Source organism: Heliconius melpomene, chromosome 21 (genome assembly GCF_056956725.1).
Source record: "Heliconius melpomene rosina isolate 202511_hmr_F chromosome 21, ASM5695672v1, whole genome shotgun sequence".
Taxonomy (NCBI): Eukaryota; Metazoa; Arthropoda; class Insecta; order Lepidoptera; family Nymphalidae; genus Heliconius; species Heliconius melpomene.
The window spans coordinates 1,982,411-2,002,969 of record NC_140409.1 but is presented as its reverse complement, the minus strand read 5'-3'; the positions used below and the strand labels follow the sequence as shown (position 1 = coordinate 2,002,969).

Here is a 20,559-nt window from a genome sequence, read left to right as displayed (position 1 = left end):
TAATGCCATAATAATCGTTAAAAAAGGTAAATTGCTGTGAAAGATTATTTAATAAATCTTTCACACATGTCTTTCATCTTTCACAAGACGTTAAGACGACGTTTTCGACGATAATGTTATCGTATATCAAAATATATGATATCATATCAAAACATCTTTTGATTACAATATATTACAAATAATCATACAAAGTGTTCCTGGTAGGGCATGGTGGAAAGGCTGACTACCGCTTCCACCATCCAACCATCTCTTTTACAGTGCCAGACAATCGGCTAGGTAATCGGCCTCAAGACCTGCTACTCTGTCAAGATCGTCTGGCTGACTAAGACTTACGTTAGTGTATTCTTGGGAATTCTATTATGTTCTGTTGTGTATGTCTTCTATTATTTAAGACTGACTCTTGGTCAGTTGATGTATTGTCGCCGAGATATGAGAAATCCTTTATTATCTCAAATATCTATATCAGATATTATTCCGGTCTGCGACTACTTTAACAAACTGATTTGTTCCATTGACCAGCATGGCTTTGGTCTTTATTCATGTATATCAACAGGCCACGACCACCTCTATCCTGACCATTGCTTGCTGAGAAAAAAGGTAAAAATTCCATCATTTTTACCAGAAGCATATTATTAAATTTAACAAGCATACGTTTCTAGGAACAAGCGTTATGTAAGAGGCCAACTGCCCCGTTGAGCTCGGCCCGGGGCTCGGGCCCGGGACCTAGGCAACCTATAAGCACGTTTAAAACTGAGGCTAGTTCACAATGCAGTTTACTACAAAAGTTTAAAATTTTATTTTTTTATTTATTAGGAGCTTATAATAAAAAAATCGTAATATTTATGGGAATAATAATCAAATGTGAATAATAAAGTAAGAAATTATTGAAATGTCTAACTATTACTTTTTATTACACAACGAATTATGAAACTTTCGCCATTTAAAAACGTTGTTGTACAACGTTTTTGAGGTTCAGTTTTCTCAATGATATTCGACGGCGCAACACAAATAAGTACGTGTTTAACATTCATCTTTCAATTTCAAAATTAATTAATTTAAAGATCTTTATATTTTGAGCCTAAACTAGATGAAGTTCTATTTATGAATATACGTATATATAATGTAATAGTTTTTTGTTAGCAAGTCACAATTTTAACTACTCTATAAAAGCCTAATACACATAAAAAAAATAATAATAAAATTGTCGTTGTAAAATAAAACGCCATTTGTTAAAGACAGCCGCACACGGCGCATTCCGAATTAGAGTCGTAGATATTGGCGACAAAGTTCAAAGTTGTTTAACCTTAAGTATCATTTTCGTAGTAGTAAGTGGTTTTGTTATTAGTATAGGTATGTATAAACATCGTGAAATGAAAAAAAATCTGTAAGTCACAATTCAAAAACGCTTACATTACTTGAGCTAAATTAACTCGAAACGAAATAATTTATCAAATAATAATTTATTCTTGTAACGATGCACGAGTCCTTTTATGACCTACATGCATTGCGCTTGTGCAATACTACGATCGATACAGTTTGTTGCACAAAGGACCTCCCTGGGGGGGTGTAAAAGGGTGAAAAAAGAGGGTGAGGGGATTTGGTTTTCAAGTTCATAAAGATCAAACAACGTATAGATTTATTGAAATTCTGGTAATGGGACTTAACAAAGCTGGTATGGGATCCTACTGAATACTGATTCTGAGAAATATTTGTTTATGATGTTTTAGAAATTCGTGTTTCCAGGAAACGCCAGTTACTTGTAATAAGTATAACAATTAATGTTATTGTTTCTCCGGTCGGTAAAACAAAGTGCGATACTGAGGTCGATCTCTCAAAGAATTAGAGTAACGTACAGATTGATCCTTAGCTAGCGTTCATGCGGTGTAGCGGATATAAACATTCTTATCAAGACAAGAGTTGTATTGAATATTATGCAATTGCAAAACAAAACTTACATAGCTTGAAATATATTAAGTATTTTTTTAGCTGATGTTGTATCCCGCACATAGAAGGGTAAGCAGAGGGTAATTGGGAACTTAGTGTTCGAACACACTGAGTGTTCATTAAGACACTTCCGTTCCCCTCTTTCGGCGAATTCTGGAGGTATTGCGTGTTAAGTTGCCAGAGCGAGGAAATTAAAATATTAAATGTTTCAATTTCCTCGAGCGAGAATTGAACCCACAACCTGTCGTGTTTACGCCAGCGCCGCTGCGAAACGAATGGTCTCGTTATTATATTGTGATTTGTGTTGTGTAATTTTAAAGCTATTTTAAATTTTGCATTTATAAAAAAGTTGAGACTTCTTATGAAATAATAGAAGATTCCACATATTACAATTTAAAACTTCCTTACGCTAGGTGCTTTTAATGCGTGGACGTTTAAGTAAATCAGAGTTAGTGGTCATCTCCATAATTACCTCTGTCTTTTTTGTAAGCTAATTCTTCAACTAAGTAGCCATATAGTTAATAAGACAATCGCACTTTCAGAAAAATATCTCAATTCGACAGCTTTGCTAACGTGAGTGCTGCAGTATTTAGAGATGGGGTGACAGGTAACATATTAAACGAAAAATATGTTGGCACCAAATGTAAGACGGTGGCCCACATTTGATACACTCACCCTGTTATCGAGCGCCGCGCTGTACACCGCCACCACCATCTTGTTGTTGGTCTCCAGCAACAGCAGCAGTTGGAATATGAGTTTGTATAGACACCGTCCTGTTTCGTCTGCACTGCGAGATAGTTCCAGAGTCTGTAATTATATTATAAATATTAAGTACACATAAATATATAAAAAGAGAGAGGCGTCCAGTTCTAGTAGTATCTAACATGCAAATTACCGTAACGTAGACAGCAATATAAAAACACACGAGTGCCTTAGGACTAAGTTCTCCATGGTCATCATCTAGCTGTACCGTTACATTGACCTCTTTGAAACTACTAAAATCATTAGGCTACCCCTAAATGCTGAATGACAGTAATATAAACTATATACGCTTCCAACATTAGATCTACATAATAATATAAATGACATCATCTACACTTACCTCAAGCGCATGTTCTCGTCTATCAAAATAAGTTTCGAGATGTTCGTTTATCTCCAGAGCAGCGTATCTCACAGCATCTCTTACTCGTGCGCAGTCAGAAGCCACCGGTCCCACCCACAGCAGAGGCGGTTCTTCGGAGCTGAGCCTGTCCAGCACGGCGGCGAGGTCTCCAGCACCGCCTGCACCAGACAGCAGAGCCCCTTCCCCACATACAGATATTGTTTTTGATGTTACTTCCTGTTGAGAGGAAAAAAGCTAGATAAATGGATAGAGAACAATTTGTGATATGACGTTTTTGGGCGGGTTAAAAATTATTACTGAAATTAATGAGATAATTAATAAGAAATTACGCTTAATGAGGCGCATCAATCCAAGCGTTTTAGACAATTAAACTATACGGTTTTATACGACAAGGCTAAGTAAAAAAATATTGGTTTCTTTAATTTCTCACAGTTATTTAAAGTACCACAAATCGTACATTTATATTAGTTTTTACGACTACGACTGCAAATTTGAATTTAATTTTAATAATATTATTTGGTTGTATATTTGTGCTACAATAATATCAGAAGTAATCGATAATAAGCAATGAGATCAGAAAATTTCTCACGAGTAACGAACAAAAAATCGACGTGATCATGTGCGGGGGAGTTGGTGTGAGTTTAAACACGATGATTACAGTTTCCAATGTCACTTAAGGTTATTATATATATTTATATAAAATATTTTTGTTTGTTACACAAAACGCCTTAAAATTAGACGGGACGCAATGGGCGGAATAATTTATATCTTTATATTTTTTCTATCCACTGTAAAGGGATACAAAACAGTAAATATTGCCCAGTATAATAAGTTACATTTAGTACGTGGTAGTTACTACTGATATACTTGTATGTGATTTTTTGATAAATATCATCTATTTTAGTATGTACTAGCTATTTTTGAAATAGCATCTATTTTAAAAGCTCAGAAATGGCATTAAGAATTTATTTTTATATCGAAGTCCAGGGACATAGTGTGTAGTATAGTGGAAGTACTATAAGAAAAAATCATAATAGACTGGGATCCGGCCGTTGAATCCTGCATATACGAGTTTTCTTAATTAAACCTATATTAATGAATAATACATGATTAGTAGAACAGATTACACCTGGGTTGCCTGGAAGAATCCTGCCGCAATCACCTTTAATTACATTTTTTCGTAACTCGTTTTTGGAGAAAATTGCACCAATACGTTTTTTATATGAATCGCACATCATTTGAAAGATAATCCCATAAGTAATTGGAAAATTAAGGGTTGCCAGCTCTCAGTCTGCCGCAAGTCTAGGGTTGCCTGGTTTAAACATGTCACTAAATGTTAATAATTTGCACTCATGTGTTTTTTTAATGAATTATATATCAAATTAAAGCTTATTTTTTTCTGAACACTATAAAACAGGGTTGCCTGGAAAATTCCTGCCGCAAATATATTAATAGTTTATAGTAGATCAATATTTGTAAACATTTATTTAACTAGATAATTTAATTGTTTCAAAATGGTAATTTAAATTAATAAATAAATATTAGTATTTAGAAAATAGATTTTGCAAAGACTCAATATTATAGATTCATTATTTTACTTTAAAAATAAGGATGATTTCTTCTGCCCCATGATCTTTAAATAGTTTTCTGCGTGTACTTAATATGATTAAAATCATCATTTAACAGGTGAACAATTAGAATAAACATTGATTTTAAGATTGACCTTCTATTATATAATATTTTACTTTAAAACATAAGGCAGACCGCGCATTTCGTCGTCTATTCTCATAGTCAAACGGAACCGGAATAAAATATTTCAAACGCTGGCAACCCCTGTTTGCGGCAGGAATTTTCTTTAATTTGATATATAATTCATTAAAAAAAACACATGAGTGCATATTATTAACATTTAGTGACATATTTAAACCAGGCAACCCTAGACTTGCGGCAGACTGAGAGCTGGCAACCCTTAATTTTCCAATTCCTTATGGGATTATCTTTCAAATGATGTGCGATTCATATAAAAAACGTATTGGTGCAATTTTCTCCAAAAACGAGTTACGAAAAAATGTAATTAAAGGTGATTGCGGCAGGATTCTTCCAGGCAACCCAGGTGTAATCTGTTCTACTAATCATGTATTATTCATTAATATAGGTTTAATTAAGAAAACTCGTATATGCAGGATTCAACGGCCGGATCTCAGGGTATAAGAAGCTTATTTTTACACACATGAGAAATGGCCCTTTGAAAGCTTATTTAAGACTGTATTCGCAAAGATTTTTACATCTTCAAATAAAATGTAGTGACGGAAAATGCAACGCGAGTAGAAACCTATGACAAAATAATCTCTAGTTTCGATCATGTTTCGTTTTAATAGTAATGAGATATACGATGGATTCGATTCCCACTCGGAGAAAATCAAATATGTAATATTTTAATTTTTCTCGCTTTGGTAACGGAGCACTGAGATCCGCCACTCAATACGCAATGCCTCCAGGATTCAGCGGAAAGCGTGAAACTGTAGTGTCCTAATGAGAACGGAGTGTTTTAATTCTAGGTTCATAGGTTCTCTCTGCCTATCCTTTATGTGCAGGATACAGTAATAATCAAATAAATAATATGTAATTTATGATTTAGTATTATGTGATACCATTATGAAACAGTTTCTGAGCGTTTGATAGTACACGTGATATTTCTGTATTCGATTCTCATCGGAGGAAAGATTCAATCAGGATTGTACGTTTGTGGGAAGTACTACCTACTTTAATAGTTTACAAACTTAAGTTCGCGCATTTGCACTCATTTTGTATGAAATCAACTACAAACATAAGTTGGTTATGATTTTTTTTATGTCTAACACTAGGTTCGCTCTGCCTACCCTCCACCTGCTGTATGCGAGATAGAGCGTGAAGCATATTACGAGGGAAATAAATTCCACAATATGGATATTTTGGCGACTTATACCTTGGTGATAACGTCTTGGGAGCAATTATAGATAATCCGAAAACTAATTACGGTACTATTAATTAGTAGCTTCCGTTTATATTTAATATAACGACAATCTCATTAAGCTAGAAAATAATAACAAAATATTAGAATCAAATAATAAATTGGCCCAGTCGTTTCCTGCCTGTGTAGACATCGTTACTGTAAATCAATAAAAGACAAAAGCCTTGATCAACATCTTTACAGATTTTGAGATGATATGATAACAAATTACAAAGCAGTGACTGTGTAGTGTTCATAACAATGTTCCACATTTCATATATTTCTATTAAAAATCTAATTAATAGACATCGTCGCAGCCTAATTGTGATTTTTAAATTAATGGACTTAGAATGCGGCGTTGGGTTCCACCTCAGTTAGTATTTGGAAAAATGGACAGCAACTAAGCCTCAATTACCGTCTCTGAGTTGGATACTACAAGTTAAATTAACCAATTATGTATTTGCTATCATAGAATTAACTTGTTCCAGTAAAGGTAGATATTGATTTGTATATATCTGCCTTCCCTTGCCCCCACGTATGAAGGTTCCGATTAAAGCTTCAATATTACATTTTCAATATAATTATATCCCTTGCCACGGAGCACATGTCAGGGCAGGGTAGCCAGTTTTTACTTTGCGAGCTAATGTACATAGGGAAAGGAAAGCGCTGTAAGTTGTAATTTTAGGTTTTAAATGTATATACTTATATAATACAAAATGGGTTGCCATTTTGCTCTGAGATGATCATCCTGACCATTTACGTTAAGAACTATCTTTTTATTTATGACGCTATCAAGGCGTTGAGATGCGCTTCACAAGAACCTTATGCGGAGTACCGCAACCTAGTAAGGTTGCGGTATTAGGTTAGTGCTATCAAAAAACTCAAAATTGTGACTTCAAAGTGCAGTCTCAATTTCGAGTTTCTCCTTAACTTCAGAGATAACCTAATATACCTAAATACTGTCGACATTTTGAACAGTAGTCTCTATGTAGGTGGCAATTCAACAAAAAAAATCGTTTTTATTAGGCTCTCTATTTAACAAATATTATTATTACCAACACGAATACTTTGTAGGGATGCAATAAGATGCATATGTTAGTGTCGTTACTAATGTAATTAGAAATATTATTTTTAGTTGAAATATAATTTATTAATACATACAATTTAAAAAAAACATGTTATATTAAAAAGTTAAAATTATTATCATTGTTTTATTACAATAAGTAATATTCACTATAACTTTTTTACCCTACGATCTGCTTGTTTTGAACAATCAGTGGTAGATATATGTATCTCAAGATTTTAGTAATTAATAATCTTAATTAATATGTACATTAATTTGGTTGCTTAGGAAGTATCTGGCTGTGCAGCTTGAGGAGCGTCACGCTGTGTTCCGCACATACCAGGTTAGGCACAGGTAACCTAGTGTTAAGACATCCCGTTCCTATTAAGACACTTCCGTCCCCCACTTTCCACCGAATTCTAGAGGCATTGCGTGTTGTGCGGCGGAACTCAACAACGCCGCAGTTTGTCTCGTTAGCAGAGCGAGAAGATGAAATATTTCATTTCAACGAGTGTGAATCGAACTCACAACCTGTTGGGTTTACACTTTGTACTCCTAAGCCACGACTGGCCTATTATCATTTACAGGATATAAATGTGTGAAAATAAAGAAATTTGAATTTCATGTAGGATACCAACCATTAATTTTTTTTCGAGCAGATTGAAGCGACATGTTCATTTGACGATTCAAAAGTACTTACAAATGGATCCAAGGTCTATTTAATAAAATAAACAGATTATCAACAATATCTTACTTTTATTTTTCTTTTTAATAGAAAAAAATATACTAGCACCAAGAAAAATATTTAACATTCCATAGTACTTCGGGTTACCTAGTCGTAGTAGGGGACATTAAGCTTGAACACGGGATCCATCTAATTGGACGGCAGATGAAATCCGAATTGTATGCAATTACAACGTATCTATGTATGGGTGTGTGCGTGTGTGTGTGATTGTGCGTGCGTGTGTATAAAATGAAAAAATAAATAATGTAAAAACGCGTGCGTTATTATTCATTAACTATTATGAATTGAAAACTAATAGTGTGATTAAGGGGAGGGAATTCAAAATGAAACAAAGATGATGAATGATGAAAGGGGACCTCGTCTTAAGACTCTCCTTTGATAAATTTCTGTCGTCGGGATATTGTATGTTGAACGGCGAAACTCAACGCCGCGCTTTGACTTATTATCTATCAGAGCAAAGAAATGAAAATATTAAATATTTCATTCTCCCGAGCGGAAATCAATCCCACAATCGTCGCGTCTGCAGTCACACGTGCTTGTGCCTTTGCACCAATTTTGAATTTCAATTTGCTCGATAATTAATTTTTTTATGACACATTTGAAACACACAAACACAAACATTTGAAATTAGTTTTTGGTATATAAACAAAATAATTTTACTTTATAAACATATTGGGGGTCTTTTTTCTTATTGTACAAAATAATGAAACAGTGGTTGGTTATGAAATTTTGTTCATTTTATAAGAATTGCATATTGATAATACATTTCCAATTAATTTATGAAGTTTTATAGGACTTAGCGTTTACATTTTGTTAAACTACTTATGTACCTAGGTACTACTGTTTCGCAACAGGTGGCGTTGAGACTGGTAGTCTAAAATGTTCTTAGAGGGACAAGGCCGTTAATAGTTAGAACACACATTTATATTGAACACATAGAATGAAAGTGATTTAACTAAAAGTTACTGTAACTCATTTTGTAAATTTTTTGTTTATTGATCATTAAAAGCCTATTCAAAGAATGTACAACGATTTCTCGTAAATTACAAATCTTTGAAATGGTCATGGGGACAAATATATTTGATTCTCAAAATGTTCAAACATAAGTTCTGTATATTATTTTACTATATACGTATGTAAGTATGTGTGCGTTAATACTTTAACTATGTGTGACGTACTCAACAAAAAGAGATGCCAGTTAATAATAGTTTTAGAGTAGTGTGAGGGCTATCAATTATAAGTACATATTATATAAGTTTACACACACACATAGCATGTAACAACATTTAATTTTACACTTGTGTGTGCGTTATTAATTTTATATGTATATTGTAAATTTTACACACGCATTCTTAAATTATAATATATTCCTTTTATAATGTGTGTGTTTGTAAAATACTACGTATTTTTGATAAGTATCAATAGGCGCAGATTCAAATCCTGCTAACTTAAACGTTAAAATATTAACAAGATATCTACCACAAAAAATATCTTTCTTCCTTCAACTGTGTTTACATAATAATATAACACAAACAAAATAAGCTACACTCTTACCTTCAGCACCGTATGCAATGTATGGACCAGCGCTATTGGTGGCTGATGGGCCACGTGGCGCAACAACGATGCTACGGAGACGCGCCACGCGTCACGCGCCATGCCGGCGCTGGCCACGTGGCCCATGTGGTGTATGCCATGTGGCGTACTTCCAGGTACTGGGGTGACGTCACCTCGTTCACCTGTTTACATGTAAATAAAGTATACAGAGGTCGTGGCGTAACAGCACATTGTGGGTTCGATCCTCTCGAGGGAATTATTCAGATCATCAGACTCAGATCCACATTTATTTATTAATGATAATTAATAATTTTCAAATTTTTCTTTGTTCTAGAAACAAGGGATTCGTGGGGATTCGAGTCTTAACACTTCATTCCCTCTTTCGACTCTTTTAAATGAAGGAACAATGTACAGGTAAAAAAATATACTGGTGTTCTAATAAAGAGAGTAAAACAAAAATATTTATATTTATTATTAAATAATACTAAATACTTGTTCATATAAAATGAATTATCAAGGTAATAATTTAGCAATTGGGATATTATTTCGATTGTATACGCAGAAGCTAGTTGTTCTTTATTTGACCAAAGTAACCTAAGTACCGGTAAACCGGTCCTTAAACTACACCCAATATTCTTAAACCGGTAAAAAAAATACAAAACAAAGACTTCTTTTTCGAGTCAATGATCAGAATGCTGATATGTTTTGCCGGCATTTGACCACGTCGATTTATCGCAGTCAAAGTTCATGAAGCAAGCATTTCATTCCTAAGGCGGTTAACTCACCATCAGGTTCCCCACTCGACGCGCTGGACAATGAGTGCGCGCGTGCCCGTAGAGCCAGTTCGTGCGCGGAGCCGGCGTCCACATCGCCCGTGTCACCACGCCCGCCCTCGTCCCACCCGCATCCGCCTTCCTCATCTGACGAGTCTTCGCCCTGGTGGTGGAGGACATATAGAATAAAACATTTTGTGACAATTCTATGTACATATGTATATATATCTGATAAGCGCTTAATAATGAATGCGCACGCGCAAGCAACGCCGGCGTACATACATGTAGTGATATCCTACTATAAAATTATAAACTAGCCACTTACGCGGGGCTTCGCCCGATAAAACTTATTGTTATATTATACTTAAATTATATAATACAAAATGTTAACATAAATATGTTACTCTCATGCATAAACTATATTACTGTGTAAAGTTTCATCTAAATAGCTCAGTATCTTTTGCGAGAAAGTAGAACAAGCATGAATCCACAAAAAAAAATCACATTAATATTATTTCAAGAATAGCATAGTCTACAAATTATGTAAACATTTTATATAATTTGGTTATAATATAGCAACAAGTTTAAGTTGGCGAAGCTGCGTTTGAGTTGCTAGTAAAAAGAAATATTTGTTTAGTAAGACGATTCCAAGAAGTAATTATTATACTTGTGACACTTCTCTATATAGTCTTTGCGATATATTGTCGTTCTGTCTTTCTATTTGTATGTTATTATTCATCTGTGTAGTGTAGTGGTTTATATAACTTACAACTTAATATGCGCTTTTATGACGTAAATAGCAAAATCTAATCTGTTTATTTCATTATTAGTAGAAATATCCCTACAGAACTACACCTCTACATTGTCATGTAACGCCGACACATGGGACGGGCAGAAAACGAACATACTTATTCAAATAAATGTAATTGTGTAAAATCTAACGACATTTGTTACCAAAGAGACATAAACTCTCTAAAACTGAATAAAATCAGATTAATCATATCAATATCAAACAATTCTGTAAAAAAACAAGGCAATACATAGAAAAAAAGCAGAATAATAAGAACTAATATAAATACAAATTTAAAAATATAATATATATTTCTATTTACCTTAGTGTGTCTATGGTCGGCGTGGTCGTGGGTTCGTGATCTGTTTGGTGGTGGACTTCGTTCAGGTACTCCCTCCTCCCTTTCCTCACTGGGGAGACGACGTCGCACGCCCCAATTGAAATTGTCTGAGCTCTCACCCTATAGGAAAATAAGGAAAAAAATGTTATTCAACGCTAAAGATAAAATAATACTAGAAATAGAGATCATTGTGGCGCAGCGACACAGTGCACTGACTGAATTAATTTCATTTCCTCACTCTAATACCAAGACACGACATTGAATTCAGCCATTCAACATGAAGCAGTATGGATAACAGAGTATCTTAACATTAGGTTCCCTCTGCCTAATCTGCGACATGTGGGATACAGCGCGAAACTAAAAAAAAAAATATATGGTTATTAAAAAGTTCTAATCAAAACTATCGTATAAAATCATATATCGTCATATGCTTGTGATACCTTGATAGATAGATAGATAGATAGATAAAACTCTTTATTGCATACATAAACAAACACATAACTAAATAGTAAGACAGAAGACATAGAGTAGCATGCAAGGGCGATCTTATCACTATTAGTGATCTCTTACAGGTAACCTTAACTAACATAAACTTACGATAGAGCAGGATATAACGGTAGTGCATAAGTAATAAAGAGCGATATGAATACAAATAAATAACATAATAATTTTTGATATATTATACATAGACGATACTTATATTATATATACAAATTATAATATATACAAAAGGGTACATATAATAATTATACATGTTAGATAATTAATAAAATACATATTTTATATATATACACACAATATACATATAGATAATAAATACACACAAATATACATACACTATAAAGTTTTTTGGTGTGCCAAATAATAACGCTTAAGGGATTTTTTAAATATACTAATTGATTCTGAATGTCGGATATATCGTGGAAGATCATTCCACAAGATAACACTTTTAACAGTGAAAGATTCCATATAACCTACACTGTTGCAGGTAGGTATCTTTAATTTGTTGTCACTTTTGGAGCGAAGATTGAGCTGAAGCGTGGAATCGGTGCCACAGAAAGTGAAGCGCTCTTTAAGGTAACGGGGAGTGTTGGGATGGAAAAGGATAGAATAAAGTGTGCATAGGACGTGGAGAGATCGACGATGCCGGACTGTTAGCCATTGAAGCTTATCACGAAAAGCTGATATATGATCGAATTTTTTCCCTAACAACATAAACCTTGTTTATGTTGTTAGGGAAAAATATTAATAAATTACGTAAATATGTACACAGAAACAAATTTTCCAGTGTGGCAATAAGTGGCAATTATTATGATACTAAAAATGTGTATAATTCATTAGTATATTCTTTTTGCTTAAGTCTGCAAATAATAGAAAAGGGTATTTTTCAAATTATAACCAAATAATCAAGGACCGATAACAAAATTACAAAATATAAATACAAAACGAAACTAACCTCAATACTCTCACTCTCATATTCCAAAAAGTCAAAATCTTTGAACACTCCAAAATGATCAGTGGGAGGAGCTCCACCGGACGGCTCATTCCCGGGAGTTCCGGAAACTTCCTCCAAAGACGACGCCATTGACGACTCTCGTTCTAATAACTCCGAGCTTTGACTGAAGATCACCTGTAAAGTTGTTGTTGGTAGAATTGTGGCAAATTTATACATAATTATGTGTGATGAGAATTAATAGTATATAGTTAGATCTTATTAATATATGGTCATTAGGATTTCTTAACAGATATTGTATAGTCAATTATTTTTATACTTAACTATTTATATGTTTAATAAAAATATTGATTTCGTCATTTTAAAGATCTTACTTTGAAAAATGTAAATAATTAGAATTCGTGTTTGGTAATTTCTATAAGTATAAATATATATAATTGTGAATTTAGGAAATGTTGACTTTGTACTTTATAAAATACTCTGTGCTGTATGGATTAATCTGTGCGTTACAGTATTGCATTGTGAAATAAGAAATGTTTTTTTTCCAGCATTCCTATTACTGAAACTATAACAATAATTTATATGCACTTATATATTACTTTAATTTTAAATTACCATATTCTATCAACCGCCTCTTAAACAATCTAAGAAAAGCTATTTTTAATCCATTTTAAATGTTACTTATTGATCTACCCATATTCTATACTTACTTCGGAGGAGCTAGGAATTAGCTACACAGTGGATTTAACACAAAGCGACTACGCAAATAAAATATTGTGATATTTTCGGTATGAATGACATGTTACATATAGTGTACTGGGCGTTACTTTAAAATCCTCCATTTCACACATTTTTATGACGTTAATTAGTTTTTATTGAATATAATCAGATTTATCAAAGAAACGACCAGCACAATGAGACTGACGAGTAATTTATGACAACACGATTATTTTTTTATATGAGAAGCGTAAAGCTATGTAAATGTAAATACGATTCTTTACCCAAAACATTATTTTTGAGTTGATTTTGTGATAGTATGACTCTGTATCTATTTGAGCCCCCAACATAGCGTGCGAAAGCATTATTTAATATATGTAGCGTTACCTTTGAACATAAAGTGGTAATTAAATCGTCCTATGTCAGCCATGAATAGAAATGTTAATATTATTTCTTGAACAATCCCAATTTAATATATTTTTTTACCTATTTTTTAAATTAATATCAGTAATAAACCTAAAAAAAGCGTAAAGCGTTTCGCTTTTTTAGCTCAAATTTAAACAAAATTTTGACAGTATAGCGATAAAGTTTTATAAAACAAGATTTACTGTACATTATCCGGCATATACAAGTCTAGGTACAAACATGCTTTTTACAAATCAGTCTAGGATATAAAAAATGTAATTATTATTAAATTAAATTTACATATATAAGATATATAATTTCTACTTACAGATGGGCTTTTTGGTAGACCGACTCTTTGGCCACAAGTAGTCAGGAGGTTGACGAGACATTCACGGACACGGCTCTGTTATGAAATATGAAGAATTAGAAAATAAAAACATTTACAGAATTCGAAAAAATAACAAAGAATAGTTTCTAATTTGCCAAATTTTACTATTTCGTCTATTACACGGCATCATAGAAGTATTAAATGTCACCTTAACTATTATTATTCTTATTCTGACTGAACACGTGATGGTTTTGGATTTCATCACCGTCTTAGGAATATTTTTTCCATATTCACGCTAAATTCTTAAAAAATATTTTACTAGAACGATGACATATCAAACCTTTTTTTTATGTAATAATACTTGTAAATTTTCTATTGGGTTAATTATCTGGAGGTTGCAGTATGCATTCCAAATCTTTTATATCATAGTAGAAAAGTTAACGACTATAAAAATAAAATATAAAATTCCCAACTTTCTTTACCATATTCCCTAGCAATAGACCTAATTAACTCAATTTTTCCCCTACCTGTGACATCCACGGTCTCTTCCATCCCGAGGCTAGCGCGTCAGCTGGCGAGAGCGAAAGGGAGCGTCGCGGCGACGCGGCACTGTGCGGTAGAGTCACCCCACTCTCCGCGCCCACCACCGTGGACGCTGAGCCTGACGTCGATGAGCCTGCTTTTGAGAGAATAATAATTATGTTAATCATAAGAACTATTATAAAAACAGGCAGTGTAAGCAGTAGCAAGGCAAAACAAAACCTAGTGTTATGACACTCCATTTCCCACATTCCGTCCAATTTTCGACACATTGCGTATTGAGTGGCGGAACTCAACATAACGTTCTTTGTTGTTATAAGAGCTAGGTAATTAAGATATTCATTCCTCAGAGTGAGAATCAAACCCATAACCGTAGGTAGCATTTACAGTCACATCCAATGGCAATCATCAGGAAATGTTCGTGATTATTATTTTTGGATTAGGATTGGGGAACAGTGGGTTTCTTCTGCCTATCTTGCTGTGTGCCGGATACAGTGTGAAGCCGATTTGGTTTAATTAAATTTTATTATTTTTCGCGCGGTATTTACCTTAAATATGATTGTATACATAGTATTAAATTCGTGGTATTATATTTTTCACTTCTATTGTGGAACAATTATCGGTGAACGGAATGAATTTATAAATAGTGAAATAAATACTTGTCATATTTAAACTTTAAAATATTTTTTAGTTTTACACATTTATCGTAAATGAGGAGTGAAAAGAGAAAACCTTGTATTAACTGATAAGTTTTATAATTTCTTTCTCAAATTAATTACTTTATATAGAAATTACAAAACTACTATAATGACAAGCAATTTTTCATTACAAATTAATAAAACTAAAACATTATCATGTGACCTGTCGTGGTGCACGGGCACAAGCGTGTGACTGTAAACGTTGAGGGTTCGATTCCCACTAGAGGAAATGAAATATTAAATATTTTCATTTTTTCGCTCTGGTTTCGAGGCAAAGCGTGGCGTTGAATTCCACCAATCATACCTCCACCATCCCCCACCACACCAAACATCTTTATAGATAAAGTTTTAAGTTAATTAAAAAATCATCATCAATTATCAAAGAATCATCATTCTAGGGGAAATACAAACAATCGCCTTTGCTGCCAAAGCAGAAGAAGGTCACAAGGATAAAAATTCACTTCAACTTTTAAAGGATATGTCGGGTTAAAAATATCGCAAATAGGGGAGTATAAGGAGAGCAAAGGGGACCTAGTATTGAAAGTAGCGAAGTACATTCAAAATTAATTATTTTGATTTTTTAAGTTAAAAATATTAAACCAACCAATTTAAAAAATATAAAACTGTAAATCCAGATTATAATCAAAAAAGAAATACCTTTATCTGGGGTAGCACTAGACGCGTTAGACAAAGAACTGGGCCCGGTCGCAGGTTGACTTCCACCCTTAGGCAGATATTTACGACCGATTACGGGCGTCTGTGATAGATCGAATGTAAAATCCATTGTCCGTCCTGGTAACTCCTGGAACAAATGGTTTTAATTTATTCATATGAGAAATGTATTTTAATGATTTTAGTAAACGATCGTTTCACAATTTTTTTCTTAGCAGTGTAGGCATAACGTTAAAACTGCTCCCTTCCTTACGTACCGTACAATTTTCGAAACATTACGTGTTGAGTGTCGGAACACCCCACTTTGTCCTGTTCCAGAACCATAGCGAGAAAATTAAAAAAAATAGTTCTAAAATATTATTAATTTATTACCATGCCATTAATTTATTTCAAATACACATACAGTATTTTTCGTAGTAAATTTTGTATGGTTGTTTATTTCTGGTTATTAAAGTGCCAATGAGGCTTTAGACTGGTATATTTATGTATATAAGAAATAAATAAAATTTAAATAAATAAATAAGCTTAGATATTGATATGTTAACTGGCGGACTTTAATGCACGTGTTCAAAATTTATTTTTTTAAATAGCACTTAAATATCTAAAAATAGATACACACAAATAAACAGAAGTAATTACCTTTTTCCCATGTAAATCCGTATCTAATATGGACGATGTATGTTCCCAATGTGGGGGTACAACTAACGTTGAACATCTTGTTACAACTAGTTTTAATATTTTCATTGCTTCCTTGTAGTTATTGCCATCTTGCTGTATGGGGAAATTAAAAATATATACATTAATACAAATCTATACTAATATAATAAAGCGGAAGAGTTTGTTTGTTTGTTTGTTTGAACGCTAAGATCTCTGGATCTACTGGTCCGATTTTCATTGTTTTTGTTTTGTATGAAAGCTGCATTCTTCCGAAGTGCTATAGGCTATATAACATTACATTACACATATAAACTAATATATTTTAAAGTACTTTCTAATTTGACATGCAATTTATTCCGCCATGTTAATAACAACCTTCGCGTCGCTACGCAACCGTTACCGCGACATTTTGATATTCATCCTTATGAACATAAATATAATAGTCACTCTTAACATTTTATCTAGATTGAAATTATAGTTTGCTGTATAACATTCTAATAAATAATTAAGGAGATGTCACTGATTCTAAATGACCTAGCCTACGGGCGGCACAGTGTGAGTATGACCGACGCGAACGGGCAGATGACGTTGACGGTTTTATAAATTTTCATACATTTTCGAACTATTGTAAATGTTTATGTAATTATTTGCTGTTTATAATTAATTTTAACTACACTTTGGTTCTCTTCTTATTTTATTTGATATTGCCCGCTAAAATTATCCTACTTAATAGAGAGAAATGTTTAGTTATTTCATAGAGTCGATATCTATGTACGCACGCACGGAAAACTTTAGGTACTTTTTCTAATATTGAGAATACCTATCCTTTAGTTACTTTTAATCCTTTTGTTGGTTTATTTCAATAACTCAGATATTTTTTTCTAATAATGTGAATCTACTTATTATTCTTTTGATTATTTAAGCTTATATTTTCTTACTAATTCTATTGAAAATTGAAAATAATTTCATGAATATATTTAATAAATATTCTTATAGTTGAAGCAGGCGTAGCCGCGTCCGGGTCCACTAGTTTATAAATATATACAAAAGTAAAATAACCTAAGTTGTTATTAATTTTATTTATTTGGCCATCTCTTATGTAAGAGAAGAAAATCATTTGGTAATAAATAGTATAGTGTGAAAGAGATAGCATGTATATACTTGTGATGTATAGTGTCGACAAAACATAAATGATATAATTTATACTTTTTAAAAGCAATGTTACTTTTAAGGAGAACATTAAATTGTCATTAATAAACTGAATAATATACAAGAACCACACTTAAAACATCATTTCGTCCGGTTTGGGAAAAATTGAATAAAGTGTAAATATATATTCAAAATTTTGTATTATCTTTACGCATTTCTTATATTCAGACATCTTTATTGTTAGTAACGAGAAAAGGCAAACGACTAAAACACTACAGGACATCACAAGAACGTCGCGTTTAAGATCTTCTTACATACATATGAAACACAAAAAATCTACTCACATCAATAAACTTAGCGACAGCTCTAAGTAGATCCGCGTTGACAGCCTGGGCGGCGGGCGCGTTTAACTCCACATAATACAACATACAGTGGAGAATTGATAACACTGGTAGTTGAAGATTTACTGCGCCCTGGTGACGGGAAAAAGAGGAAATATTAAAATTTGAATTGTTTTATTATTTTGGAAAATAAGTAGTCTAAACAAATCATTTAATTTAATCTATTTTTCATACTAAAATACGTTTGCCTCTAACCGCATCAAGCCTGGCGATCATTCATTGCAATATAGTTCTCTCTATTATATTCATACTAAAACAAAAAGAAATTCAATAAGTACCAAAGATAGAGACATCTATACAACTCTTACCTTTTCCAATACTTCCACCAAAAAAGCTAACATTTGCAACGACATATGAGAATAGGTGTCCCATAGATATTTCACCACGCATTTGGTCCATTGGAAGCTTTCCTTACTGAATGTTCTTCTTGAGTATAAAGTCATCACTGTACCTAAGTTTTCTAGTTTCTTACTCTTTTCCGCTGTAAACTAGAGAAAAAAGTGGGAATTAGATATAAATTAAATTGTTCTTAAGAAAATCAATAAACAATGATTTTTTCAATAACAAGAAGTGTCTAGTGAACGTGAAATTTGGACAGATGTTTATTTTCGTAATCTGGACATCCACTAAGAAGGGATTTTGAAAAATTTTAACTCTAAAGGGATGAAATAGGGGTTGAAAGATTGTATGGAATATTTTTTTAATTCGGCACCGATTTTTATAAAATTTGAAATTCAGACTCTTAAAAATATTTCATTGAAAACCTGTTTCGTCGTATTTTAGAAATCACCCCTAAGGGTGCAAATACGCAGGCAAAGCTGCGCGCGCCCACTAGTCTAATAGAAGCGTACAAAAAAACATCTTGAAACTCACCTGAGCTATATGACAAGCGGCTCTTACACACAATTCGTTAGCATCCTCATAGTGTAGTAGCATATACGGTAACAAAGCTACCACTGTCATAGGGAAGGCCAACGATTGTGTAGGATCGATTACCGGCAGTTCCAACAGTGGTATAACATCGACCAACACGCCCACAACCGGTTCGTATGTATTGGGGTGAGTACAACCCTAGAAGTGAATGAATTTGAATCAGTTATACATATTTTGGTTGTTTTCTGAGGAAATTTATTTACCTTCGTGCTCCTTGTTCACATATAACAGAATATGTAGAGCAAATCTAGTGTTTTATTTAATTGTTTTCCAGACATATCTCTCATATTTCTGTATAGGTCAAGAAAAAATATTGACACGATACTCTTATGTACATTTTGTCGCTTAACTTGGATACATTGCGCGTTGAGTGGTGCAACGAAAAGTGTAGATTACTATATATTATAATTTATTTACTATACAGGGTGGAAGAGGCAGCGCTTCTTTTATTGAAACTGCATATAGGGTAATATATTTCAAACCCACACCTAAGAAATTAATCAAGGTACCTCAACAGTTTGGACGTAGGATTTTTTTTTTCATTTCACGATTTTTATCCATACCTGTATTTCGTGTGACGCACACATACGTGTGCGACGTTTCCGATTTGACAGGTAAGTGTGTGCGTGCCTATGTTATACTTTACAAATGGCGTTTTATTTTAAAACGATAATTTTATTATTTATTTTGTTTGAAAAAATAACTTTTTCATTTTTGGGAATTATTTTTTTTCCGAATTATATTAGGCTTTTATAGACTAGTTAAAACTGTGGTTTCATATAAAGTGGTGCTGACAATTCCGCCCTGTATATTGTATTTTTTGTGTATATAGATAATTTGAATCAAACCCCACCCTTAACTTACTAACTTAAACTAATATGGCATTAATTATACAATCAGAAATTAAAAACTGAAGAAAAAAAAACAAAAATCCAAAAAATATCCATACAAAATATCAAATCAACATATTTTTTTTTAGAAAACTCCGCCAAGCCATACATTCAAATCAAACTACTTCGAAATTCTTATACGCTTGTTTCAATTTACCTTTAATAAAAGTGAATGTAACGACGATGGCGCATGAACCCCATGGGCCTGAGTTCGGTCTAGCCTCTCCCTCGCATCCGGCCTGTCTAAGGGCAGTCTAGACATAACTCTAGATAATAATCTAACTCCTAGGAGAAACTCGTGTTCATAGTCCGATTCTAGAAGGGAAGCTCCCACCCAGAAGAGAGTGGCTAATATTGTCAGTTTATCATCCTGTTAAAGGAAAAAAATCCTGGTT

General features: G+C 33.3%; 1 protein-coding gene across 4 annotated transcripts in view; it reads right to left on the bottom strand.

The window, feature by feature from the left end:
* The window catches only part of fry (microtubule binding protein furry), a 108,324-nt gene that overhangs the window by 4,173 nt on the left and 83,592 nt on the right, over window positions 1–20,559 (bottom strand). For 3 of the 4 annotated variants that reach the window (XM_085206575.1, XM_085206576.1, XM_085206577.1), the window contains 15 exons: window positions 20,322–20,534; window positions 19,215–19,412; window positions 18,650–18,829; window positions 18,285–18,413; window positions 16,774–16,905; window positions 16,120–16,264; window positions 14,752–14,903; window positions 14,225–14,299; window positions 13,879–13,908; window positions 12,778–12,951; window positions 11,304–11,441; window positions 10,204–10,354; window positions 9,419–9,600; window positions 3,047–3,283; window positions 2,620–2,751 (listed from right to left, as the gene is read on the bottom strand). In XM_085206575.1, coding sequence (XP_085062701.1) covers window positions 2,620–2,751; window positions 3,047–3,283; window positions 9,419–9,600; window positions 10,204–10,354; window positions 11,304–11,441; window positions 12,778–12,951; window positions 13,879–13,908; window positions 14,225–14,299; window positions 14,752–14,903; window positions 16,120–16,264; window positions 16,774–16,905; window positions 18,285–18,413; window positions 18,650–18,829; window positions 19,215–19,412; window positions 20,322–20,534 — 2,268 coding nt within the window. The remainder of the gene's footprint in view (window positions 1–2,619; window positions 2,752–3,046; window positions 3,284–9,418; window positions 9,601–10,203; window positions 10,355–11,303; window positions 11,442–12,777; window positions 12,952–13,878; window positions 13,909–14,224; window positions 14,300–14,751; window positions 14,904–16,119; window positions 16,265–16,773; window positions 16,906–18,284; window positions 18,414–18,649; window positions 18,830–19,214; window positions 19,413–20,321; window positions 20,535–20,559) is intronic. The other variant, XM_085206578.1, reaches the window with a different exon arrangement.